The sequence below is a fragment of the Gracilinanus agilis genome, chromosome 4 (genome assembly GCF_016433145.1).
Source record: "Gracilinanus agilis isolate LMUSP501 chromosome 4, AgileGrace, whole genome shotgun sequence".
Taxonomy (NCBI): Eukaryota; Metazoa; Chordata; class Mammalia; order Didelphimorphia; family Didelphidae; genus Gracilinanus; species Gracilinanus agilis.
Genome location: NC_058133.1, coordinates 493,334,670 through 493,361,536, shown reverse-complemented (window position 1 = coordinate 493,361,536; position 26,867 = coordinate 493,334,670). Strand labels below are relative to the sequence as shown.

At 38.1% G+C, this 26,867-nt stretch overlaps 1 protein-coding gene across 1 annotated transcript in view; it reads left to right on the top strand.

The window, feature by feature from the left end:
• Positions 1-26,867, top strand: part of NCOR1 (nuclear receptor corepressor 1) — a 174,622-nt gene that overhangs the window by 14,433 nt on the left and 133,322 nt on the right. The window contains exons 2-3 of the mRNA XM_044673007.1: positions 23,173-23,350; positions 24,771-24,934. Of these exons, the coding sequence (XP_044528942.1) occupies positions 23,243-23,350; positions 24,771-24,934 (272 nt within the window). The 5' untranslated portion in view covers positions 23,173-23,242. The remainder of the gene's footprint in view (positions 1-23,172; positions 23,351-24,770; positions 24,935-26,867) is intronic.

Below are 26,867 nucleotides of genomic sequence, written 5' to 3'. Positions count from 1 at the left end.
GCACTGACAATTTTAATCATGATAATCATCTTGTGAATTGTCCAGTTTCCCTCTGCTACCATATCATACAAGTCTCCCACCTTTCTCTGACTTCTTCCTATTTCTCATTTCTTATTGTACAATCATATGCCAGTACACTCCGAGATCATCTTTTCTGTGGCCATTCCCCACTTGAGAGGTACACTTTTCCCAGTTCTCTGTGCTTTTACAAAAATATGCTACTATAATTAAGTTTGTATATACAGCATAAGACTTTTCATGACTTGTCTTTGGCCTCTTTGGGGCATATACCTCATACCTGTATTGCTAGGTGAAAGGATATGTAGATTTTTCCCTGCCTTTAGATGTCATTCTAAGTTGTTCAACAGACAAGTTGTTCACATACTTACCAGAAAACCTTCCCTGTGCTTGCATTCCCAAAGCCCTCACATGTTCAATATGTTTGTCTTTTTATCATCTTTATCAAATCGATTAATAGGCATGTGGTAAAACCTTAGAGTTGTTTTAATTTACATTTCTCTTATTAGGGATTTGTAGTGAATTAAAAAAAAGTTTGTTAATAGTTTAGACTTTCCTGTTTGCATATTTTGACTATTGAGAAATAGTAATGGTTCTTATATATTTGTATCAGGTCATGTACTTTGGTGGATAGCAGACCTTTACAAAAGGGATTTGCTTGAAATATTTTTTCCTGATTAACTGCTTCTTTTTTCAATTCTGGCTATGTTGATTTTGTTCATAAAAAACCTTTTTAGAAAAATTTAAAACCCTTTCTGTTAGGTAACAACTTTTAATACAGAAGGGCAAGAGCGAGGCATATGGGGTTAATTGACTTGCAAAGGATAACACAGCTAGGTCAGATTCAAATTTCAGGTCCTCCTGACTCCAGGTCTGATGCTCTATCCACTGTCACTTAGCTGCCCTTATACAAAACCTTTTCAATTTTATGTAATGAAAATTTTTCTATTTTAGCTTTTTTTGATAATTTCCCCACTGATTGGGGGGCGCAGCTACCTGGTAGCCCAGTGAATTGAGAGCCAGGCCCAGATATGGGAGGTCCTGGGTTCAAATGTGGCCTCAGACTCTTCCTAGCTCTGTGACCCTGGGCCAGTCACTTAACCCCCATTGCCTAACCATTACCTCTCTTCTGCCTTGGATTTTAAAAAAACCAAACACTGATTTCAGATGATATTCACTTTTTGTCACATGAAATCTAATATTGTAAAGCAAGTAAAATTCTTGAAACTAAAATATTTTATAACCTGATTCTCCTTCCACTGTGTCAGATGGCAATGGGATGTTGTTGTATTGCATGCCATTCTGCTGTAAACTTCTCTACCTTGGCTGCCCTCTGAAAACCAAGAGAGAATTTGCTAGGGCTTTAGTTACTGCCGTTGGAGGACCTTGATACTGATGAGGTTTTAGCATGACCTCCAACACTGTGCCTTTCACAAGTGTAGAAGGCAGTAGAGATAGTGAAGGATGTGCCAGCTTGAAATAAGCTGACCCTTAGGTCTGCTTCTTGGACCATTTGGGATCATGAAGAGTCTTGGAGTATGGGAAGCATAGTGGAGGCTTGTTGAAGTTTAACCTTGAAGCTAGCTGGTCATTAGGCTCTTTGCAACTGTAGACATTCCACCTTGAAGTTTATCTAACACTTTATTTTCTCACCAAGTCACATTGTTGACTGCTTGGGCTTAGAGCTATGCTTCCATGGCACAATTACAACACAAATCTTGAATTTAAGGGCAAACAATGAAAATACACAACAGATGCAAAGGGAGCTCTTTACAACAGGATAGTGAACAAGACCAGTGAAGCACCCAGTAGGACACCAGCTGCTCCACAAATTTGCATACATCTTCCCTGTCATTTTTTCCCTCTGGTGTGCATAGCCACAAATGTGAAAATGAAGTTACAAATAAAATCTTTTGTATGCTTGAAGTCACAAAAGTTGCGGATTGACTTGTTAAATTTTTTTTCCCTTTTACTGCTAGAGGGAGCATTTCTCAAACTTTATTAAATAAAGGATGACAATAGATCCTTGTTTTAAGTTGTTTTTCCTGCAAATGCTCCTAGTTTTTGTTTGCATATTTCAGTGTCTGTAGTCATTGATTTTGTCAACTTCTTGACAAAAAAAAATTTTGTTTTTTTTTTAAAGAGACTTAGGTTGTTTTTCCATTCAGATAATGTTGGCCCTAAGTTGTGACAGATAATATTTACCATGTTAAGGAAGGAGCCAGTTTTTATTCCTAGACTCCTTAGTGTTTTTTTTTTAATTTTAAACCCATAACTTCTGTGTATTGATTTATAGGTGGAAGATTGGTAAGGGTAGGCAATGGGGGTCAAGTGACTTGCCCAGGGTCACATAGCTGGGAAGTGTCTGAGGCCGAATTTGAACCTAGGACCTCCTGTTTCTAGGCCTGGCTCTCAATCCACTGAGCTACCCAGCTGCCCCCTCCTTGGTGTTTTTAATATAAATGAGTGCTATAGTTTCTTAAGACATTTTCTGCACCTATTTATATAATCTTATGATTTAAAAATTGTTTTATTTTATGATCTGTTATATTTATAGTTGTCCTAATACCTAATCATCTCTGCATTCCTGATAGATAAAAATCCAACCTGGTCATAACAAATAATTTTTTTTTTTGCAACCTCACAGAGATATCAGAGCACAGTGTTAAAAAAAAAAACACCATCTTTTGAGTCAAAGGAATGCATTCAAATACAACCTCTGATTCTACTTGTGTAACTTTGGAAAAATCACTTGCTTTGTGACTCTGGGCAAATCACTTAATCTCTGGTTCCTTCAGTTTGTTCCACTATAAAATAGGAAAAACTGTAGCACCTACTTCCAGGGTTGTGAGGATCAAATGATATTCGTAAGGTATTAGCAAACATTAGCAAATAATATTTGTAAGATATTAGCATAGTGCCCGGCAAATAGGTGCTTAATAAATGTTAGTTGTTGTTTCTTAACCTCATTGGGCTTTGGTTTTCTCATCTGTAAAATGAGGGAGTTGGACTAGAGTCCTGTGCTAAATATATATAGGGGTGATACTGATATATAATTTTCTTTATCTTTTTTTTTTTGTTAAGCTCCCTAGTTTGGGGGGGTATTAGTTATTTGTCGATAGAAGTGACTTTATTCAGTGCTTTCTACATTTTTTTTTTTTTAATACTTAACTTCCATCTTAGAATCCATACTGGTTCCAAGGCAAGAGTGGTAAGGGGTAGGGAGTGGAGGTCAAGTGACTTACTAAGAGTCACACAGCCAGGTGATGTCTGAGGTCACATTTGAACACAGGCCTGTCTGTATCCCCTGAGCAACCTAGCTTCTTCCCTTTTCATCCAGTCTTTCTGAAAACCATTTATATAATATTGAGACTAATTGGATTTATTCACTTGTTACACCATCTTGGGTCTGACTTTCTTTCTTTGGGAATAATTTTTGGTCTGTTTAGTTTCTTTTTCTGGAATTGAGTTGTTTAAATGTTCTATTTCTTGTACTTTTAGTGTGTGTGTGCTTTTTTGGTAAACCCTTTTCCACCTCATTTAAGTTTTCAATTTGTTGGCACACAATTGTTTAATTTTTCTAAAATTTAATCTTTTGTGAATTCCCCTTCCCCCTTTTAATTTTATTTGAGTAATTTGGTTTTCCTCAAATTTTCTCCTCTTTTAAAAATCAAATTAGCTAATGGTTTCTTCATTAATCTTTTTAAGAGAATAGTTTTTAGTTTTATTTACCAGCCCAGTAGATTATTTTGTTTTACATTTTGTAAAATGTAAAAATCTCAGCCCCATCGAGATTCAGAAAACCCAGATAATCCCCCAAACCTCTCCATTTTGCAAAATGCAGAGCTAAATAGAAATGGGAACAATTTATGAAAGGTAATGTCACTTATTTATTATGTTAGCTAAGGTTGGAGGATATTTTCCTTTGTTCTCAGGATTTGGGTTCTCTATCTTGATGAGAGCTATTTTAGTCTTTTACAATTTCATTTTTTTTTAAACTCTCATTGGTTCTAAGGTAGAAGAGCAGTAAGGGCTAGGCAGTGGGGGTTAAGTGACTTGCCCAAGATCACACATCTGGGAAGGTTCCATCTCCGTACCTGGCTCTTAATCCACTGAGCCACCCAGGCTTTAATTCTAGTCTTTTAGGTTCTATCTGCATGGATGATGATTTGATTCCAATTTAGCATCTCTGTAATTTAGTTAAATAATTATTCATAGATGACTAAAAAGCATAATGTATACTTTTATTTTTATCAGAAATTTACATTTCTAATTCTATTTTTAATTACCACATTGAGCAGATTGAGAGGTGTATGTGAGCCATGCTAACATGTCATTTATTTGAAGGTCTCTTCCAGAGTGAGGGGTGTTCCTTTACTCTCATCATTCCTGAACTTTGCTAGGGACACTAGAAAGAAGCAGCTGGAATTTGTACTTTCTACTTTGTAACAAATGGAAAACTATTCAAATAATGATTTACTTATTTACTGTGTTAAGGTTTGCTAAGCTCTTTCGGGACAGTTTTCCTGGCTGATAGGTAGTGTAAGAACCCCATTTTCTAGCTGAAATAAACTGAGGCTCTGAAACCTTGTCCATGATAAACCAGTGGTGGTAGGGTTGGAGGCTGGGTGGTTTTACTCCAAAGCCAACACTCCACCAGTTACACTGGGTTCCTTTTCAAATCTACTTAAGCACTCTGCTTGTGAGAATCATTCTTTGTGGCCGGAGGACTCTACCTACCCATTATTATTTTTAAAGTACCATGAAAGTATGACTATGGAATCCGATAAACTGTTTTCTGATGTTGGGTTATAATGTTTGTTCTCTGTAGTATCTGTCTGGTTAAATTTTGGTCCACAATTAGAGAAAATAAATTATTTTGGTTTCTGGGCATTGATCATTATTCAAGATGCAGGGGGTTGCCATTTTGGGACTCTGCTGAGGTCCTTCACCTAGTAATATCTCTTATTAGACTTCTGTAACTTCCTTATGCTATTCTACTGCCTGTAGCATTGCAGAATGTTTTTTTTCTCCTTTTCAAAAGGTTGATATTGTCTATTTGCAGTGATGGGCAAATTACGTGATTCGGCCCCCTGAAATGTTCTATGTGCAGCAGGACATTATTCCTAATCTTACGAATACAAGGAGTAGGCTACAACACAATGAAAGAGTTGCCTTAGAAATGGACTGACAGATGAGCATTTCCTTTCCTTTGGCCCCCTCTTTAACAAGGTTGCCCATCACTGCATTACTTATATAATAATGAAATTGGCTTGTTTAGAGGATGCTTTCTAACTTTTAGAAAAATGTTGAATTTCTTCCTCTTCCTTGAGCCTTTGATGTAATTGCTTATCTGAAGAGACCAACTGTTTGTAAAAGACATCCTTTTCCTAGGTGAAGAGGATTTTTAACTTTTCTCTCAAGATAATATGGACACTTAAGAACTGCTGAATGAACAAAGAGAGCTTTGGTCACCTTGGAAATGTTCACCTAGATATATTTTTGGCTTTCTATATCAGTAGTAGGCTAAAAGCCAGTCATTCCTGCTAAGAGAAAAGAGGTGAGATTGCTCTGTAGCAGATAAGCTTTCTATGAAATCCAAACTAGAAAGGTTTTCTTTTATGGGAGATTCAAAGAGGAAATGAAATAAACGAAATAAAAATTTTAATGCTAGATCATTTGTATATAAATTGCGGGAAGCTGATTTTGTATTTGAGAGAATAAAATGTCAAAGAGGTCCTTGTTTATACCAGTAACATGTCATTTTAATTTTAGTACAGATATTTTTTCTGCCATGATACCTTGATCAGCTTTGTGTGTCAAACATTTTATTTTAATTTACATTATTTTATGAATATCTTTTGTTTTGAAAATACCTTCATTTCTGAATTTTACGGAAGGAGCCCTCCTTGGTAAGGTAGAATAAAAATAGGTGAAAGTAGCTCATTGAAGCCAAGCCCTATATACGGGATAGTAAGTGCTACCCCTCCCTAATAGTCAGTCTCCTTCCTAGGAAGGAAGGAGGTGCTTTTCTTTATCTTTTCTTCAGGGCTAGCCTTAGGCATTGTATTTGCATAGCATTTAGTTTGGTTTTGATTTTATTCTTTCATTTATAATACAGTAGTTATTGTGTATGTTGTTTTCCCTGTTTGTTTTTTTCCTCACTCACCTTCTCATAGATTCCCAGGCTTTTTTAAATTCTTCATCTTTCTTTTTAATTATAACTCAGTGATAACCCATCACATTCTTGTACAGTCTGTTGTTTAGCATTTCCATAATTGATGGGTACTTCCTTTGTTTCCAGTTCTTTGTTGCCAGAAAAAGTACTGCCATAAATATTTTGGTGATTATTTAAACTTTCTGTCATTGCCTTTCTGGGGGTATGTGCCCAGCAGTTAAAATCTGTAGGTAAAAGGATATGGACATTTTTTTAAAGTTTCTTAGAATTGTTGGGCCAATTTACTACTCTTCTAATAGTGTTTTTGTGTGTCTTATATTTTCAAATAAAATGCTTCACAAAATCTTCAAAAGCACATACTAGGCTAATGAGTCGTTGGCATCACCGTCAGATCTAGAGGTGGGAGGGACTTTATAGGTCAGCTGGTCCCACCCCTTCATATTAGAGGTGAAAAAACTGAGATGCAGCAGTCAGTGTGATGCCCTAGAAAGAAGGCCATATTGGAGTCAAAGGGCTTGGGTTCAAAATCCGCTTCTATTTCTTGCTGTTAGATCCTTCATATTATGCGTAATTAATTATATCTACCCCAGCATTGTTTGTGAAGGTCAAATGAGTTAATATTTGTATACATGGCCTGGTACAGAATAGGTCCCATAGACATGCTTAAAATCTCACTTTCTGTAGGAAGCCTTTCCAAATCTTGTTAGTTATTTCTTGTTTGTTCTGTCTATACTGTGTGTGTGTGTGTGTACACATACATACGTGTGTATATATGCATATATATATGTTATGTATCTATTTGTGTGCTATCTTGCCCATTCGATTTTAAAATCCTTCAGGGTGGGACATGTCTTTTGCCTTTTTGTGTTTCCAGTGCTATGCTTAGCTGGCCTGGCAAAAGGGAAGGCACTTAGGACATGTTTGCTACCTTCTGGCCTGAGACAAGTCACTTGCCCTCTCTGGGCCTCAGTTTCCTTATCTGTAAACTGTAGGTCTTAAAGTTGATGACATCTAAGTCCTAAGGCCTACAGCTTTGAAAACTATGATCCTAAACTTGTAATGACCACTGGTTAATTAAGGTCCTGGGATCCAGTCTACCATTCTGTTGCCTCCCCTTGTTGCTCTTGTGCCAGCAAGGCTTCTGCATCTTTCATTGGTAAGTTTGAGGAAAGATAGAGAATATAAGTTGAATGCACCTTCCCTTTTGTTACCTTTGCTACCACATCCCATAGATAGGTTATATAACCTAGCCTGGTCTGTGCTAAGAGACGTGGTGGCATGGTGAAGAGAGCCTGGGAATAGGAGATGTGGGAGGTTTGTGTGTTAGTGGTAGGTCTGCTACCCCACTACTGTAAGTAATACCATAATTATATTAACCACAGTTACTACTAGAAGTAAGGTACACAGTGTTCTCTGGGCCTTAGTTCTCCTTGGTAAATAAGTTCCTTTGACCATAAAGAGTTTTTGACAGCATAATTTAAATTTAATTTTTTTCCCTGGGTCTCAGGGGAAAAAGATAGGTAAGAAGATAACCTGGCGGTCATTCCACTTTTCAGTTTACAACTTTCCCTGGCACAGATTTTGTTTTGCAGAAAGAATATGAAAGCATTGGTCAGGACATGGAAAATTTCTATTCACATTTATCCTGTACTATCTCACTGAACTTCTTAAAAAGGTGCTTTTATAAATTTTATTTCCAAGTTGGGGGAAATAGTCTCAGGGCAGTTTGCTTTTCTGGTTTTGTTTGTTCACCAGATTCTTATTTGAGGGTTTACTCTGTTTATCCTACTTTACAGGGTTTTATGTTGGGGAAGAGAAGTACAGAAAAATGTAAGACACGATCCTCCTGCTCCTTAAGAGCTTATTGGGAGGACTGCATAAGTGATAAGTAAATTTTAAGATAGTATATCTATAATTAGGAGCCCGAAGGAATGAGAAATCATCTTAAGACTTTTTTGGTAAAGGAACACTTCATGTAAAAGGTGGGCGTGAGCTGGTCCTTGAAAGATGTGTTGAATTTGACCTGAGTGTTCCTGGTAGGTTTCATCCTTGTGGGATGGAACTGGTGTCAGTTTAGACATATGCAGGCCATTCTCTAAGACTCATAATTTTTGCAGAACTGCACTGGTTAAGGGAATTTTCATCTATATGAGTTCTCTCCTTATGTCAGTGGAACCCTTGTTTCAGATCTGTTCTGTCAGAGTGAAGCCCGGGCAGAGATAACAAGGAAGGGAGATGTGGCTCTTGAAGGGACTTCCAGACACCATCTTAATAACGGGATACAAAATGAAACAGGACAAGGTGGAAAGAAAATGCTTAGTCCACCCAGGGAAGGGAAAGTTCCTTAGTGACTTTGGGGATCAGGGAAATTTTTGAATAGAAATGGTCCTGGCTAGCTTTGAAAGCAGGGGCTTTTTACCTGGTCCATGGAGAGTCAGTGGGCAAGTAGTTTTTAGGAATTTAGTATGTGCCAGGCACTTTGCTGTGTGCTGGTTATACCATAATATAGTCCCTGCTCTTGAGGGAATGACATAGTCTAAGGAGGAAAGAGAACAAATAAGGGAGAGGAAAAAGGGATTCATGGTGGAAAACGTCTGGAGAGGAATGAAGATGTGACTGCTCTGTGTGTCCTTAAATGGAGGTTCTGGAAAGAGCCATCTAATCCAAAGGAGAGGTTGCATGGCACAAGGTACTTTCAGTGTGTGAGTTCTAGGGCTGGAGTGAGTTTCCAGGATGAAGAGGATTCTGGGGCATGGTAGAGAAAGTCTGGAGTGCATCCTGGTATGGCTAGACTTCAGGAGTTTTGTGAATAATGCCTGGAGATCGTAAGTGTTGTCTGATTGAGAGGGAGGCTTTATTAAAGTTCTCTTGTTCCAGTTACTGATTTGGGATTTCCCTTCAGATTGTGTCCTTTGCACATCCTCAGTGGCAATAAATTTTGGTCTTTGGGGGTGGGTGGCTGTGAGTTTCATAAACAAACAAAAGTTGTTTTAGAGCTATCATACTGGTACTTGTTTTTCAATGCTGTGTCTGAAATAATCTGTTAAAAGCAAAGGCCTCAATGTGTTATACATCCAAGTGGAAATGAGAATCCAGATACTTTGGTCCTATGAGGCTGTCTTTGCTTAAACTTTTGGAATGGCTTTTAGAGACTGTATGCTCTGGATCTTAGAAGGCTCCTTAACTTCACTTTAGAGTGTTCATTTGTATTTCCATGAATGTAGTTGAAGGTTCTGTTCATGGTGCTTTTCATAGCCACAGATTGTTACTGGCACTGTCAGGCCGGTATGGCCTCTACAACCAGTCTTCTCCAATTCTGTTTTTGTGCAAATAATTGTTTTTCCCTAAATGCAGAACTTAACATGTTCCTCTTGTTGGTTTCAGCCCAACCCAGCCTGTTGATAATTTAGAACTTTAATTACAACACTTCTTTTTTTTTTCCTTTCTAATATTTATTTATTTCTGGGCTTGGGAACTTTTATTTAATTAATTTAGAATATTTTTCCATGATTACAAGATTCATGTTCTTTCCCTCCCCTCCCCTCATCCTCTCCAATAGCTGACAAGCAATTCCACTGGGTTTTACATGTGTCATTGATCAAGACTTATTTCCATATTATTGATATTTGTACTGGGGTGATTGTTTAGAGTCTACATCCCCAATCATATCCCCATTGACCCATGTAATCAAGCAGTTGTTTTTCTTCTGTGTTTCTACTCCCACAGTTCTTCCTCTGAATGTGTATAGCATTCTTTCTCATAAATCCCTCAGAATTGTCCTGGATCTAATTACAACACTTCTGATAATATTTCTAGATTTGTGTTATCTGACTATTTGGCCAACATAACTTTTTTATTTTCACTGCCAAATCATTGATGAATATGTTGTTCAATACAGGGCCAAGAAGGGGATAAAGAAAGACCAGCACATGGATATACTATCGTTGAGGGAACTGTGCATTGGTCTTAACTCTTCTAGAAAGCAAGGTGGTGGACATATTTCCTAAAAGGAACTAAAATGTCCATCCCCATGTAGAGATCTTAAAGCGTTCATGTAGAAAGAAAGGTCTCATATATATGAAAATATTAATAGCCATTTTGGGGTAGAAAAGAATTGGTCAGAAAGGAGGTGCCTCTAGAAGAGGAAATGGCTAAACAAATTGTGGTCTGTGAATATAATGGAATATTGCTGTACTCCAAAAAAAAAAAGGAATAGAAAGAATTCAAAGAAGCATAAGAAGACTTAGGAACTGATTCAGGGTAAAGTGAACAGAACCATTATATTGTAAATAGAAACAACCCAAAACAACCCCAAATTGAACACTATAAAATTATAATAACCAAGCTTGGCCCTTACTTTACTGCAGAGGTCAGTGACCATGGGTATGGAACATTGTATTTGCTGTTAGATTTAATTGATGTCTTTGTCAGTTTTGCTGAACTATTTTCTTTTTGTTTTGTTTTTTTCTTTGCTAGAAGACATGGATTTCTGGGCAGAGTAAAGGGAGAGACATATTTGGAAATTAAGGTGATATAAGAAACAAATATTTAAAAAGAGGTCCAAGATTAAATCCTTACAGCATAATTAAGTCTGGCTTATACTAAGTTCTTAAGAATTACTTGCCTACATGATTCTCCTTACTCCAGGAGAAAGAGCCTCTGCTTTTTCAAGACTAGTCCTGTGGGCAGCCAGGTGGCTCAGTGATTTGAGAGCAAGGCCTAGAGACAGGAGGTCCTGGGTTCAAATGTGACCTTCAGATACTTCCTAGCTGCGTGACCCTGGGCAAGACCCCTATTCTAAGACAGAAAGTAAAGGTAAAAAAAAAACAACAAAAAACGAAGCTGTGAACTTTGGTCAGAAACTAGAACTATATGTTCCTCTCCATTTATTGCCAAGACAGATTCTTGAGTGCATGGGTACCTTGATTTACATCTTTTTACATTGGTTTTTTGATTTTAGAGAATGTTTAAAAACATTTTAAAATGGCTAGAGAAATCCTTGAGCAATACTGAGTTGCTTGCTGAAATGATTATTAAATTATTATATTATTTATGTAATGTATATTTAGTATACACTATTTAATTTAATTAATATTATGAAATCATTTTGAGGTCTTAGACTTCTTACCCTGAGCTTGTTTGCTTGCTTTTGATCATGCTCTAGTAAGCCTGTGGACTTGGCTACAGTAGTCCATTGCATAGATAGGTATTTAGGCAAGTAACTGCTGGATCAAAAAATTAGGAACATTGGGTTTTTTTTGGAATAAGCTGACAGACCTCTCCATTGCAGGTCTGTGAAGTGATAATAAATCACCTATAATACTTGATTTGGTCATATGGGATACAGGAAGATAGCCTGGGGCCTTGTCAAAATCCTGATTTATGGCTGTAATATCTTATGAAAGATTGGAATTTAGGGTGAAGGTTCATGCTTTAGTGGAAAGACAACTTGGAGTAAGTGTGACCCTGGGCAGCTGACCCTCACTTTGCTTATCCATCAAATGTGGATTGGGTTCTCTGCAGTCCTGATTTTATAGGATAACAGTGGATCCAATGAGATCAGGTCTATGCAGGCTGTTGGTTAATTCTGAGGCAGGGCCCAGTTGTCTTTATCAGCATGGTAGCCTCTTCACAGCCTCTAGTCACTTAGCTAGTCCACACTGAAACAGAGCAGAACTTGGGTTGCTGGAAGTCTCTCTGTCCCTATAGAACTGAATCCAAAGTCTGAGCCACTTGAATTCTTCTTTCTTTGCCTTGTCACCAATCACTTCACCAGGAGAATCACTCAGTAAGCGTTCATTAAGTTTCTACTGTAGAGCAAGCACTGGAGATACAAAGATAAAAAGAAAACTTCCCTTGTCCTCAAAGGAACTTGCATTCTCTTGGTGGAAAATAACATGTGCATAGAATATTTACTTAAAAGTGCAAAGTAACCTTCCTAAGGCTGTACTCTATACACCACTCTGCTTCCTCCCATATCACAATCTGGACTTTGTTTCTGAGCCTCTTGACTCTGGATAGGGGCTGCCCTACTTACTGTGGCTTAGCTTTTAGGCCAGTTTCCTGAACTAGCACCATCCTCCCCCCTTCATGTCCCTTTGCAGCTCTCCTCTGTCACTGATTCATATGTAATCTTCTTGAGTGCAAGGATGGTTGTAGTTGCATCCCCAGCACCTAGGACAGTGCCTGGCTCATGGTGAGTAAAACCCACAAGAGCTCTGGATCATTCTCTGTACTCCCCCTATTTTATGAGGCAGAAGTGAGGAAGGGGACCTGAGAGAAAATAATACTGTTAGCCCAAATCGAAGATCCTACCTCTAGAGAAGGGATCTCTCCTTCTGACTTACAGAGATGAGGCCTGTCACTTCTTTAAAAAGTCACTATCTTTATGGGGACCATTTCCCTCGAACAGGAGGCCTCTATATCAATTTCCAGACTCTGTTCAATCTTTCTTTTAACAGAGAGGTAGTCTCTCCACTAGACTCAAATTTCATATGATCTGAATTTCTTTTGGTTTCCCTATCACAGGGGGGATGGTTGTGCACAGTCTCTTTGGGGAGAAGCTCAGTGCTTTTGAGCTACCAGCTGACCATTGACTGACTCAGCATTCCTATGGGAAACAAGCCTCCCTTTAAAGGGGCAGGATTTGTTCATGCAGCCAATACCAGCCTGGTTTCTTCAGGACTTCGGGTACAAATTATTGCATATTTTCTTCTCCTCTTGGTAGGAGGGGAGTGTATGTGTTTTCACTGGTGTGGAGAATTCCTAAGCAGAATCCTTTCTCTCCTAATGCAAAAAAGCATTCATTCTCAATTTATAGTCTTTGAGAAATGCTTTGAACAAAAAAAGATCAGGTGACTTGGCCACTGAGGGCAATTTTTACCTGTTGGCTCTCTGGTCCTTTGCCACCTAAGGCAGTCAATTACTCTTAGCTTTCTGAGAGATTTAGCCCATTTGCCAGAGGAGAGTGTGACTCGCTTCAATGACCAACTTCTTTCTGATTAAAAGCTCATCCCTCTTTTTAGCTTTTTGCTTTGGTAGAGCAAGTCTTGCTTGGGGGTGTTGTTTTTTTTAAATTTGTTTTGTTTTTAAACCCTTACCTTCTGTCTTGGAGTCAATGCTGTGTATTGGCTCCAAGGCAGAAGAGTGGTAAGAGTAGGCAACAGCTAGGAAGTGTCTGAGGTCAGATTTGAACCTAGGACCTCCCTTCTCTAGGCCTGACTCTCAATCCACTGAGCTACCCAGCTGCCCCCTGTTTTTTTTTTTTTAAAATGCATTTTTTAAGGTTTGCATTTAAGGTTTGTGATTAGAAGGTGGATTTTGCATTTTGGATTTCTTTTCCTTTTATTTAGGTTTGGGGCTTAGCAGCTGTTCTTCTTTGGAGAGAAATTTGGGAAACCTTTGACCAATCCTGGACCCCCAGTCCTAGGACAGGAGAAGAGGTGGGGGGAAGGTGAGAGAGAACAAGATAGGAAAAGCCACAGTTGGTTAAGCTAAACACTGAGGCTTATTGTCTTTGCAGAGATAGGAATGGGGGTTGCACTTATAATTTCATTGGTATAGGGAGCTCCTGGATGAGGATATTCTTTCTAACAATCTCTGCAACTTAGAACTGAGAATACTAAGGGTGCTCAAGTAAGTGATGTATCTAGGCATATAGTCAATATGTGTACCAAGGGGCTGGACTTGAACCCAGATCTTTCTGATTAAAAGGCTGACTCTCCACTGTGCTATGGACACTACTTCTTGCCATTTTAGAAAAAATGTTGTGCCTGGAGATTTATGGGAAAGACATTTTTTTTCCTTCTCAACATTTCTGCATTGGGAAAAAGATTCTAGAAGAGAGAAATGTATGATTAAATGTGGGTATGCCCAGAGATAAACAGGACTAACTTTATAATCCATACGGGTGGAGAAGTAGTTAATGCAAAATCATTTCTTTTTAACTGTGGGATTCATTTAAAATTTATATGTTATGCATTTGTAATGAGATTTTGCCTTTGAACATTTTACTTGTCTGGAAAGATGGCATCTGGGTAGCTGAGAGGCAGATGGGTTTAAAAATCGGCTGTATATGGGGTGCAGGTATATAAGGCAATTCAAGCACACACCTAAACTTATCCTAACCTCATTTATTATTTTGGTTTGTGTTAAGATATCGGTCCTGATGTGAAACTCTTTAGCTTCAAATTCAAATCCCCACAATCCACATTTTCCCAGAATGATGCTGTTCTTGGTTTCTGCAGAACAAACTTCTTGGGCATATTACATGCCCAAGAAAAAAAAAATAAAAAAGGACTTTATGAAAATGAATGATAGTATTGTTTTAAAGAGCTGTTCTGTAATGTAAAATCAGAATCTGTTGATGGAGTCTTTTCTGCTTTATTTTTTTTGTCTTTTTAACATGTAAACAGATCTCAATCCTATATTCATGGCAAAAACTATCAATCTCATTTATTATTTTAGTTTGCGTTAAAATATTGTCTGAGAGGTAGTGTGGTATAGTGGATAGAGCAAGGGCCACAAAGCTTTTAGATGTGGGTCCAAGTCATCCTTTGCTTCTCTTGGCTCTGGGCCAGTAGCAGTGATCTGCTTAAAATGTTATTGAGAATGTTGAACAAAATCAATAAAAATACACTGTAGCTTAATGTTGATTTGTAGTTTTCCAAATTAATAGGAGACCTATAGGGATCTTTTTGAGTTTGACACCATTGCTCTAGGCATTTTTCTTAGTTTACTTGGTTTTGAGGAAGATGCATATTTGTGATCAATATGTTAAATATATGTTTGTTGATCAGCCCCCAAATTCAGGGTCTGTGTTTGGCCAGCTGCCCCTTTGAGTATTTCCATCTTGTCTATGAATCTTTGCTTGAGTTTGCCATTTTCCCTGCATATCTTACCAGTTTTTCCCACACCCCTGTTATTAGGCATGAAGCCTGCCTTTCTTTATAAAATGACCGTTTATCTCTATTTTTGTGTTTGTTCCTTTCTACTAGACCATAAGCTCCTAAAATTTAAGGATTGTTTCAGGTTTTCTTTGAATTCTCCATATCTGTCATGGTGGTTGGTATACAGTAGGCATTTAATAATGCTCACAAATAAATTGTTTGAAAAACACCTGTTTTATTGCTTTAGAGCTGGGATCAGCAACCTTTTTGGCTGTGAGAGCCATAAATGCCACGTTTTTTAAAATGTAATTTCGTGAGAACCGTACAGTGCTCACAGTGCTGCTCCTGTAACAGCGCCTGAAAAAAAATTGACTTTATGGCTCCTGCAGAAAGAACCAGATCTGGCCCTCAAAAGAGCCAGATATGGCTTGAGAGCCATATGTTGCCGACCCCTGCTTTAGAGTAATCCATGGGCAGTTGTATATAGCAACCATTGGTTATCTCCTACTTTTATAAAAACCTCAAGGCTGGGGACCATGTACTTCTTAATAACATGTTTGATATGGTGCTTTGTACATGCAAAGAGAAAATGCCTGGAGCTCAGTCACCCATTAGACATTTTGAAAGACTGTCCTTTAATTTGTTTTAAGACATTATGACATAATGGAGAGAGAGCTGACTTAGAAACCAGGAATATCTTCATTCATTCACCCCTTTCAGGCCGTGTGACCTTCAGTGACTTACTTAACCTCTCCATGTTCCAGGCACTTTTACAGGACTCCTATGTGGTCCCATATTGATAGATGACCTCACCCTGGGAGTTCATCAGACTAATCAAATTATATCTCCTCCCTAGCTCTAACCTGGGATTTATAATAGCAGTGACTGTTTATAGCAGTTAAAAAGAGTTGGTAGGGCAGCTGGGTAGCTCAGTGGATTGAGAGTCAGGCCTAGAGACAGGAGGTCCTAGGTTCAAATCCGGCCTCAGACACTTTCCAGCTGTGTGACCCTGGGCAAGTCACTTGACCCCCATTGCCCACCCTTACCACTCTTCCACCTAGGAGCCAATACACAGAAGTTAAGGGTTTAAAAAAAAAAAGAGTTGGTAGTCGAATTTGAGATAAATGATTAAAATAAAATTTGTGGATTTGATTTGGCCATGATGTTTTTGTGCTGTCCCCTACTGCCATTGTATGCTCCAAATTGACTGGGAAAATGTTGAGCCAGAAAGATGAATAATAGTGGTAGATGAGCAGGACTTTATTTTGTGCTTTGTGCTGTGTCTCCTGCTGAGCGAGACACAAAAATAAATGAGATCTGCAAGGAGTTTATAAAGTAGAAAATTAGTATGGGATTTTAAAACACTTATTTAATTCAGCAAACATCTTAAAGGCAGTTCAGAGCCACTTAAAATTTTTGAGGTTTGGGATCAGTTTTATAATAAAGATGGTTTAGAGAGGAGAAAGACCGAAAGAATTTAAAGTGATTTGGATCTCCTGGAAACATTTTATAAAGATTTATATATTTTATCATAAAAATCTTTCTTTTGAAAATGAATCTAACCATTTCAGAGAGGTTATTATTCAGAGAATATGTTTGTAAAAAAGTTATTTCTTTTACTCGGACAAGACCCACCTTTTCACACCCCTTTCCAATTTTCCCCATTTCTCCAACTGAAAACATTAGAAAAGCAAAATCTGTTGCAAACATGTATAGTCAATCAAAAGAAGTGTCCACATTGGTCATATCCTAAAAGAAATTGGTCTCATTCTACACCTCTATTAGGAGGTAGGTAGCATGTTCATCATTTCATCATTATTCCTGGTTAGTCAACATACTGATAAAAACTCAGCACAATTGCATTCCATCGCATTTACATACCATAACATATCCATTCCAAATTTAGGGGCACTCCTTCAGATTCCCTTCCTTTGCCACCTCCAAAAGAACTTTAAATATTTTTTTTACATCCTTAGTTTGTTTTATTTAGGATTCAGCTGTCCCTTACCTTGCCCTCTCTCTAATTTTCTCATCCCCCCTTCTCTCTCTTCTTTCCTTATTTTCTTGTTGAGTGAAATATATTTTTGTACTCTATTCTTTTTGTGCATTCTTTCTTCTTTTGACCTATTGAGATGAGAGTGAAATTCAAATGTCAGTCACTCTCTCCATTTCCTCATTTGTATACTTGTGAAACACTGATTTTGAGACAGTTTCCCCTAGATCTTCTTTTCCCATCCCCTCACAACCCACTCCAATAGTGTTTTCCTTTTCTTCTCTCTTTCCATTAAAAAACAAAATCATCTACATGTAACCACTCCATTCCTGGTCTAATTGGGCTCCCTCTATGAACCCTGATGATGTTAGAGTTCAAAGAAGATACATGGTAATACTTCTTTCCATATTTGGATAAAAACAGTTTAGCTTTGTTTAGTCCTTTATCATTGATCAATTATGTTTATCTTTTTATGGTTTTCTTCACTTGTGTTTGAACAAAAAAAGTTCCTTGCAGTTCCGCCACTGCCATGTGCCCCACCCTCCTTCCCCCCATCATCAAGAATATTTGGAAGTCCTCTATTGCATTAAAGATCCATTGTCTCTTTCCTTTGGACAGAAAATATCTAGTGCTTTCTATAGCATTGTAGTATTCAGTTATGCTACGGTAAATTATTCTTGTCTGTAAATCCTTAACCTTGTCCTTCTGCAATATCATATTCCAAGTTCTCTGTCTAAATAATGTGTGATTATGACTCTGGCCCCTTGGTATTTGAATCTTCTCTTTTTGGCTGCTTTTCAGTATTTTTTTCTTTGACATGGGGGCTGCTCAATTTTAGATATGATGTTCCAGGAGTTTTCATTTTGGGATTTCTTTCAGGAGATTACCAGTGGATTCTAGCTACTTTTACTTTAACCTCTGATTCTTAAAGAGATTTGGATGATTTTCTTTTAAGATTTCTTTAAATATAGATAGGTTCTTTTTTTTTTTTTTAAGTCAGAGTATTGTGATTGTCCAGTGAGTCATAAATTTTTTCTCATTGATCTGTTTTCCAGGTAATGAGATGCCCTATGTTTTCTTCTAATTTTTCAGCCAGTTGACTTTGTTTTTTAATAGTTCTTTTGCATCATGAAGTCATTGGCTTCTCTTTGGCCTGTTCTGATTTTTCAGAGCGTTTGTTGCTTGGGCAAGGTTCTCTACCTTTTGTGCCAGGCTGTTAATTCCCTCTCCAGTTCTTTCTTCCTTAGCTCTCATTTCCTTTTCAATTTTTTTCTTTTTGTTCTCTCATTTAATTTATAAAAATATTTTGAAACTTTTAAAAGTTCTTCATCTCTTCCAGGAATTCTAGTTGAGTTTGGACTCCAGCTGTGAGCTTTTCTCTGAGGAATTGCTTGTAGATGTTTTGGAATCATTCTTTTCTTTTGCATTTGTCTTGAACACCTCTGTTACCCAAATAGCTAGGAATGGTGGGTTTTCTTATTGTTGATTGCCCATTCCTCCAGGCTACTTTCTGATGTTTGATTTGATAATCTGGTCTGGGATTTGCCACACTTCTGGAGGTAAGTTCTGGGCTGGTCTTTTTGTTGTTTTCTTGGGTTATTGAGTGCTATGTTAGTACAGAATCTTAGGGACATTCTCAGTGCAACAAGTATGCAATACTCCCAGGGTAGTTAAAAGTCTGCTTGAGGTTCTGTCATCTCTGAGCTCTTTTAGTTCTTTGCCTGGATTTAGGTTTGTGCAAGAATGGACTGCTGGACTCCACCCATGGCAGGCTGCTAGAAAGCTCTTAAGATGCTTTAAGTGAGACCCTGTTTTGTGCCATATGCTGTTGCTGCTGTTGCAATTCCTTATTTTGTGGTGCTCTACTCAGGACCTACCTGGGAACACCACTCCTGCTACCCAGGTCACTTAGCAGTCTGAATTGTTATCTGTAACTGGGTAGTAGGTAACAAAGTTCCCATTTGGCATCAGTCCCTGTCAAAGCACTTGTATCTGATGGTGCCTCAGTGCTACTGGGCACTACCTACTCTGGCTAGTATTCTTTACTTTAAATATAGAAGTCTCTTATTACTGTTTCTTTAACCCCTTACTTGAGTAACAACTCTAAGACAGAAGGGCAAGAGTTAAATAGGGGTAAGTAACTTACTCAGGGTCACATCCTTAGGAAGTACTTAAGGTTGGATTTGAATCTAGGTCCTCTCAGCTCCAGGCCTAGGACTCTATCTACTGGGCCAGCTAGCTACCCCAAGATTCCTTTTCTAATTTGATGACTTTATGTAGGAATTTGAAGAGACTGCTTTTTCTTTTTCTTTCAGATATTTTGATGGGTTTGAAATTCTTCCTGCTAAGTAATTTCCTTGAAACTTAAGTCAGTGATATTTAAGAGTTTTTTTCCCCCATTAGATTGAAGATAGCTACAGAAGCTATTAGGTTAGGCTTTGTGAAATCTGTGCACATGGAAGCAGAATACAGGGCTCATGACAAGCAGGTAGGTCTTTCATGGAAATGATGAGGTAAGGAATAGAGAGATAGATACCCAGAGTGGTTTGATAGAATCACAATCACAATTCCTTGAGAACAGATTTTTATTTCATTTTGATTTGGTATTCCCATTACTTACCTCAATACTCCTTTGGTGAAGGCTCCCTTTCACTTAATTAGCTCTCTTTATCAATTTAACCCTTCTCATCAGAGGTGCTGGCACTTTGCTGGCCCTTTAGACTCAGACTCATAAGAGTCATTGTTAACTCACTCATTGTTCCTTCCACCCCCATTCCCCTGTCCTTCCATATCAAATGCATTCAAAAGTCCTGCTGATTTCTTTCTCTGAAATACGGTGGTTGTAGTAATGATATTAGTTTTGATTCTCTTCATTCCACAGCTATCAGTTTAAGACAGGCTCTCACCATATTGGTTTTAGAATACTGCAATAACCTTTACACTCTTGTATTAACTTTCCTAAAACCCTGGGTTTATGTGCCAGACCTTTTCCCAGAAGCCATTTGGCTCCCATTTTGAATTTGCATCATCTTTTTTTCTTCTTTACCTTGAAACACTCTTGACTTAATTTCTTTTGCCTTCTCTATCCTTCTATGATCTCATTATTCCTTTGATCTAAAGATGAGGTATATCCCTTTGTACTAAACTGTCATTTGTCCCTTGAATCCCTTCTTATTCTGTTTTTCCACAAGTAATGAATTCTGGCAATTATTTCTTCAAATTCTTTTGTAATTTCTCCCCTTTCATTGGGGACTTGCCATCATCCAGATTTTGCTTAGAAAAAACCAAACAACTTACTCCCTATATTGCCAAATTTTTAGATGGAATAGTTTATATTTGCTCTCTCCATTTTCTTGAAGCCTTTTCATGCAACAGTCTGTAAAATGGTTACTCTCTGAACTCCCGCCTCAGTAGAGTAGTCAGTACTCTCTTAGTGGCCTTTTCTCATTCTTTTTGAAGCAAACTAGCATTTGACATTGTTGACCAACTCCTCCTTCTTGACAACTGTCTTCCCTTGACTTCAGAGACGCTATTTTCTTTTGGCTCTCTTCCTAGAGGACAAGGGAAGAATGGATAGGAGGGTGGGAGAGAGAATAAAAATAATAGTCACCCTATGTCTTGTAATTGGGGAATGGCTGAACTAATTGTGACTTACTCTTTTAATAAAGTGTTACTGCATTGTAAGAAATGGCTCATGAAGAAAGATGGCAAGATTTCTATAAAATGATTCAGAGTGAAGGAAACAGAACCAAAATATCTGTGTGTGTGTGTGTGTGTGTGTGTGTGTGTGTGTGTGTCTGTGTGTGTGTCTGTGTGTGTGTGAGAGAGAGAGAGAGAATCCAAAGAATGGCCTCCAAAAGGTTCTGAAGAACTCATAGAAACAAAGACTATCTTGTTGTTACTTTGTTAAAGTGAATATGTGTATAAATACACACACATATACATACTCACATGATATATAAACCCTTACCTTCCATCTTGGAATCAGTACTTAGTATTAGTTCCAAGGCATAAGAGCAGTAAAGGCTAGACCATGGAGTTTGACATGCCCAGGGTCCCACAGCTAGGAAGTATCTGAGGCCATTTTGGAACCTAGGACCTTCTGTCTCTGGGCTTGGCTCTTAATCCACTGAGTAGTCACCTAGCTTCCCTAAATCTAATGTACTTAAAAAAAGCCCCATCAATAACGAAGTTTGCTTTCTGAATACTATTTTGTATAGCTCTCTGTCAAATTGTACTTCTTGGTAATAGCTTAATAGGAAAGGCTTCTGGGGTAGTAGAAGGAATATTAGGGTCTCATTTGGCAAGTTATTTGCTTGTTTGAGCACTAATTTCTTCACTTGTCCAAATAAGTTGGCTGAACTAGATTGAAAGTATCATTCAAGGGACAGCTGGGTGACTCAGAGGATTGAGAGCCAGGCCTAGAGATGGGAGGTCCTGGGTTCAAATTTGAACTCACTCACTTCCTAGTTGGGTGACCCTGGGCAAGTCACTTAACCCCCATTGCTCTTCTGCCTTGGAGCTAATATACAGTGTTGATTCTAGGATGGAAGGTGAAGTGTTTTTTTTTTTTTTTTTTTTTTTTTGTTTTTTTTGTTTTTGTTTTTGTTTTAAAGAAAAAAAGAAAGTATCATCCAACAGCAGTACCATCACTTTTCACTCTTATTCCAGCACTTGAAAGATCTAGGATTTGCTAGTGGAAATTAAAACATCTCATCCATGCCTTGTTTGGGCAACTTTGAGAGTTGCTCACCCTGGGACCAGCCTGATGACGAGCTTCTCCAAACAGGCTGCTCTTCAGATGACAGACATATACCTCGGGGGTGTCAAGTGACACACCTTCCCGTCTTGGGAAGACTTACCAGAGACTATGTTGGCTGGCCTCCTCTTGTGAGATTCTAGGCACCACTTACCCCAATGAGGCAATGATTTAAAATAATAACTTTAGGATTCTAAGTGAAAGGCTAAAGGAGGCTTCTGATTTGTGCTATTGTGGAGAGAGCTTGATAGTATCCTGAGACCTGGGTTTGAAGCCTGCCTTAAATACTTAGTGCCTATGTAATCAAGTTGTTGATTGCATAATGAAAGTACTATTTGCACCACTTACAGTGTTGCAAGCAAAGTGTTTTGTAAACTTAAAAGCATAGTACAGATGTAAGTTGTTCCTTTCACCCATTCCATCTCTGTTCTCTATTAACATGAATAATTGAGAATTGACTGGGCTCGACAATTGCCAACTGAAGCTAAGTTATATTTGAGTATAGAAGTAAATGGTAGGGACTCAATCTCTGTCTCCTTTCATTATAAAGCCCATTGAGCACTTTGCCCTGTTTAATGATCCCTGAAAAGAAAATAATGTCTGGGAGGTCCTGGGTTCAAATTTGGCTTCAGACACTTCCTAGCTGTGTGACCCTGGGCAAGTCACTTAACCTCCATTGCCTAGCTCTTACTGCTCTTCTGCCTTGGAACCAATACACAGGATTGATTCTAAGATGGAAGGTGAGGGTTTAAAAAAAAAAAAGAAAGAAAGAAAATGTCAATCCTGTCATTTTTATGCATCTTAGATATTTCCTGGCTATGTGACCTTGGGACAAGTTGCTTCACCTCTCATTGTGATAGGCTATATAGCCTTCCAAGTTGCAGAGAAGGTACTGACTTGTTTGGATGGAGGCCCTTTGCTTGTTGGGATTGCCCCTGTATCAGGGGAATCATGTATCTAATCCCCATTTTAATTTGTGAAGTTGCAGAAATGCTTGGAATAATTCATCTTCTCATAGTCTCCCTCCTACCCCCCAATCTAATTTAAAGCTAAAAACATTTTCAGAGAACTCTGAACTGTGGTCATTTTGTTTTTTTATTAATAGGATTGTCAACCTTCATAATTAATTTTAGGCTACTATTACTTATTCATGCTATATTAGGGCACTTTAAAAAGGTATGAGATCTATTAACATTTTCCAAACTACAGTATCTTTCATTATATTAAATAAATACATTAGAAAAAGCTTTTACTGGTAATTATTGTTTTGTTTAAGCGACTACAGTTATAATGCATTATGAATATCTCTTATCACTATTTTTTCTCTTTGATCTAGGCAGTTTCCCAGAACCATGATCACTTGTTGGTCTTAATCTCACAACCCAGTGAAGACTTCTCTCCTGATAATGTCAAGTTCAGGCTACCCTCCGAACCAGGGAGCCTTCAGCACTGACCAGAGTCGCTATCCTGCCCACTCTGCCCAGTATACCTTTCCAACCACTCGTCACCAGCAGGTGAGGGGGGGCACTGCCAAGCTCGCCGTGCTGTGAATGCATTCTTCTTCCTCCTTCACATGTGTGTAGCGCTGAAAGATCTAATCCCAGCGCTGTGTAAGAGCGGATGGTGGCTCTGGCAGAATGCCGGGGCCTTTTCCCTCAGTTTGGACAGGACTGCCTTGGGCTTTGCTTCTAGAACCTGGAGATAGGCCGGGGAGGAGACTGTTGGGGATCCAGCCGCTTTGCTTCCCTCGTGCACCCTCTTGTTCTGAGAATGTGTAAAGTCAGAGCTGTGAGCAGATCAGCCCGCAACCCCTGTGCCCAGCCAAGGAGGCCTCCTTTCAGTCTCAGGCCCTGGAGATGGCCTGTTCTTCCTGGTACTGGGATAGAGGCAGCTCAGCTGACTTGGAGCTGCGACTCTGATTGACCCGAGAAGATCTTTCTGCCCCTTAGAGGGTGGGGTCACCAGCACTAGTTAGGCCAGAAGGCCGGCGAGTACAGTGTCAGAGGATTTTTGAGCCTCTTCCAAGTTTCTTCCCTGTACTGTGAGACAAACGAGAATAGGTTTCATTTTGCTGCTCAGCTCTTATCTCTCCGATTTCCTCGTTACATGTATCTGGCCTAGAAGCTAGTCAAGAGTGAAATGGAAGTTTACTCCTTGACTGTTAGAAACAACTATAACTGCAGCTTCTGGATAACTTAATTTGGTAGATATCTAAGTTAAAATTCGATATTTTTGCAGAACATTTCAGTGCCTACATGAAAACAATGGCATCATCTAGGTTTGGAGATAGAGCTTGTCTGCTACCACCACCCACCCCTGTGCTTTTTGCCTCCCCGATATCAGGTGTTGCTCAGGCTCCAAATCTGCAAAAGCTAGAAAAGCTCAGGATGACCCTCCTGAAGTGCTGATGTGGAGCAGGCCCTTGGCGTCCTCAGGGACGTGTCAGCCACCGGGCCGTTGCAGCTCTGGGTGTTTGCAGCGTGCGTGTGTGCGTGTGCATGTGTCTGTGCATACATACAAGCATGTGGGCATGGGCGTAAAATTTTTATGTGTAGATAGAATATATAGGATGACGTCACTGATGTTGGAAAAAGATGCTAAAACTAGGCGTGCCTTTTCATTGGCATAGAGTTGATGGAATTTTATCTGGAATACAAGTGGGTAATTTTGATAGGAAGTTAGTATTACAATGCTAATATGAGCAAAATTGCACAAATATTTTATATTCTAAATGCTTGTGTTTACTGAAATATGGGAAAGATTTAAGGAACATTTCCATCATTTAGAATTTTGGGACAGTGACACGAAGATGTGGATTTGCAGCATGTTCTCATTAAGCATTGGCTGTAGACCACACTCATGTCAGACTGCACTTTTGCTTAGCTCTTTAAGGTTTTTAGTCCATGTGCTGATGACTTATTATTTGAATACTAGGAGTTTGCAGTGCCAGAGTATCGATCGTCTCATCTTGAAGTCAGTCAGGCATCTCAACTTTTGCAGCAACAGCAGCAGCAGCAACAGCAGCAACAGCAGCAACAGCAGCAGCAGCTCCGCAGGCGACCTTCCTTGCTTTCAGAATTTCATCCAGGCTCTGATAGGTAGTTTTTTTTTTATTAACTTTTCATCCAAGGCTACATGGTAGAATATGCATATATGTAAAAGTGTTTGTGTAATACATGTACTCAGTGTGTGTGTGTGTGTGCGCATGCGCATGCACATATAAAATAAACACTTTCCTGGATGGTATCTTTCCATCTAGGCAGACAGATAAATAATAAAATAATATCCACAAAATTGTTTTCATCACTTAAATTACCTTTCTTGGTTTCTTTTGTGTTTGTTCTTATAATACACAGGTTTCTCTTAGTTGTAAATATAAGTCTAGTAGAGTAATCACAGAAAGGGGTAAAATTTGCCCTTCAGTGTTTGTGTTTAATTATTCCTTTTTTTCCTGGTTCTACTTGGTCAGTCTCAAGTTTTTAAAATTTTCCTAAAGCAATGGCATTAGCTCTCTGACTTTACAAAATCTTATCAAGACCCCTTTGCCTCTAACACTAAAGAAAATGGAATTTTGCAGGAAGTGCAGGGTGAAAGGAAAAAAAGGGTAAATAAGGAGGAAAAAATAGCTTAGATGGAAATACACAATATTCATAATAGGAAATGTGAATGGGATCAACTCATCTATAAAACTGCAGTGGATAGCAAGTGGGATTGAAAAGCAGAGTCCTACAATATATTGTTTACAAGAAACACACAGCAGAGAGATTCACACAGAGTAACGGTAAGGGGCTGGAGCAGAACCTATTAAGTTTCAGCTGAACTAGAAAAAACAGTAGTAATCATTGTCTCAGACAAAAGCAAAAATAGATTATCAGAGAAACTACAATCTTGTTAAAAGATGTTTCTAGACAGTGAAGTGATATCAGTACTAAACATGTATATACCAAATGGCATAGCATCCAGATTCATAAAGGAAAAGTTAAATGAGTTATAGGAGGAAATAGACAATAAAACTATATTAGTGGAGGGCCTCTGCTTTCTCTTCTCAGAACTAGATAAATCTAACAAAAATAAGCATGAAAGAAGTTAAGGCTATTTATAGACTTTGAGAAAAGTTAGATGTGATGGACCTCTGGAGAAATTGAATGGAAATAGAAAGAAATATATCTTTTTCTCAGAGGTACATGCCCCTTCCCAAAAATTGATCATGTACAAAAATCTCACAACCAAATGCAGAAAAGCAAAATATTAAATGCATCCTTTTCAGACCAAAATGAATTGAGAATTGCATTTAATAAAAGGTTGCAGAAGGATACATTAAAAAAAAAATTAATTGAGAACTAAATGATTTAACTCTAAAAAATGAGTGGAAACAATAATTACATTCAAGAGAACAACAACAATGGAAATAATGGGCAAGAATAAATGGAATGCAGCCAAAGCAGTACTTAAAGGAAGAAATTTATATCACTAAATGTTTACATCAGTAAAATAGAGGAGTAAGACAGCACTTGAATGAATTGGGCATACAACTCAAAAAATAAAAAAAAGAACAAATTAAAAATCTTCAAACACCAAATTGGAATCTTGAAAATCAAAGGAGAGATCAAGAAAGTTGAAATCAGAAAACCATTGACCTAATAAATTCAAAACTAGGAGCTAGTTTTGTGGAAAATTCCAGTATAATAGATAAAACTTTGTTTAATTTTATTAAAAAAAGAAGAAAACCTTATTACCTGTATCAAAACCAGGGTAAATGCACCACCAATAAATATGAAATTAAAGCAATTATTAGGAATTGTTTGTCTGAGTTATATCCCAATAAATTTAATAATCTAAGTGCAATGGGTGAATATTTACAAAAATAAAAATTGCCCAGATTAGCAGAAGAGGAAATGGAATACTTAAATGTCCTTTTCTTAGAAAAAGAAATTGAACAGGCCATCTGTGAGTACCCTAAGAAAAATCCGCAGGGCCAGATTAATTCACAAATGAATTCTATAAAACTTTTAAAGAACAATTAATTCCAAT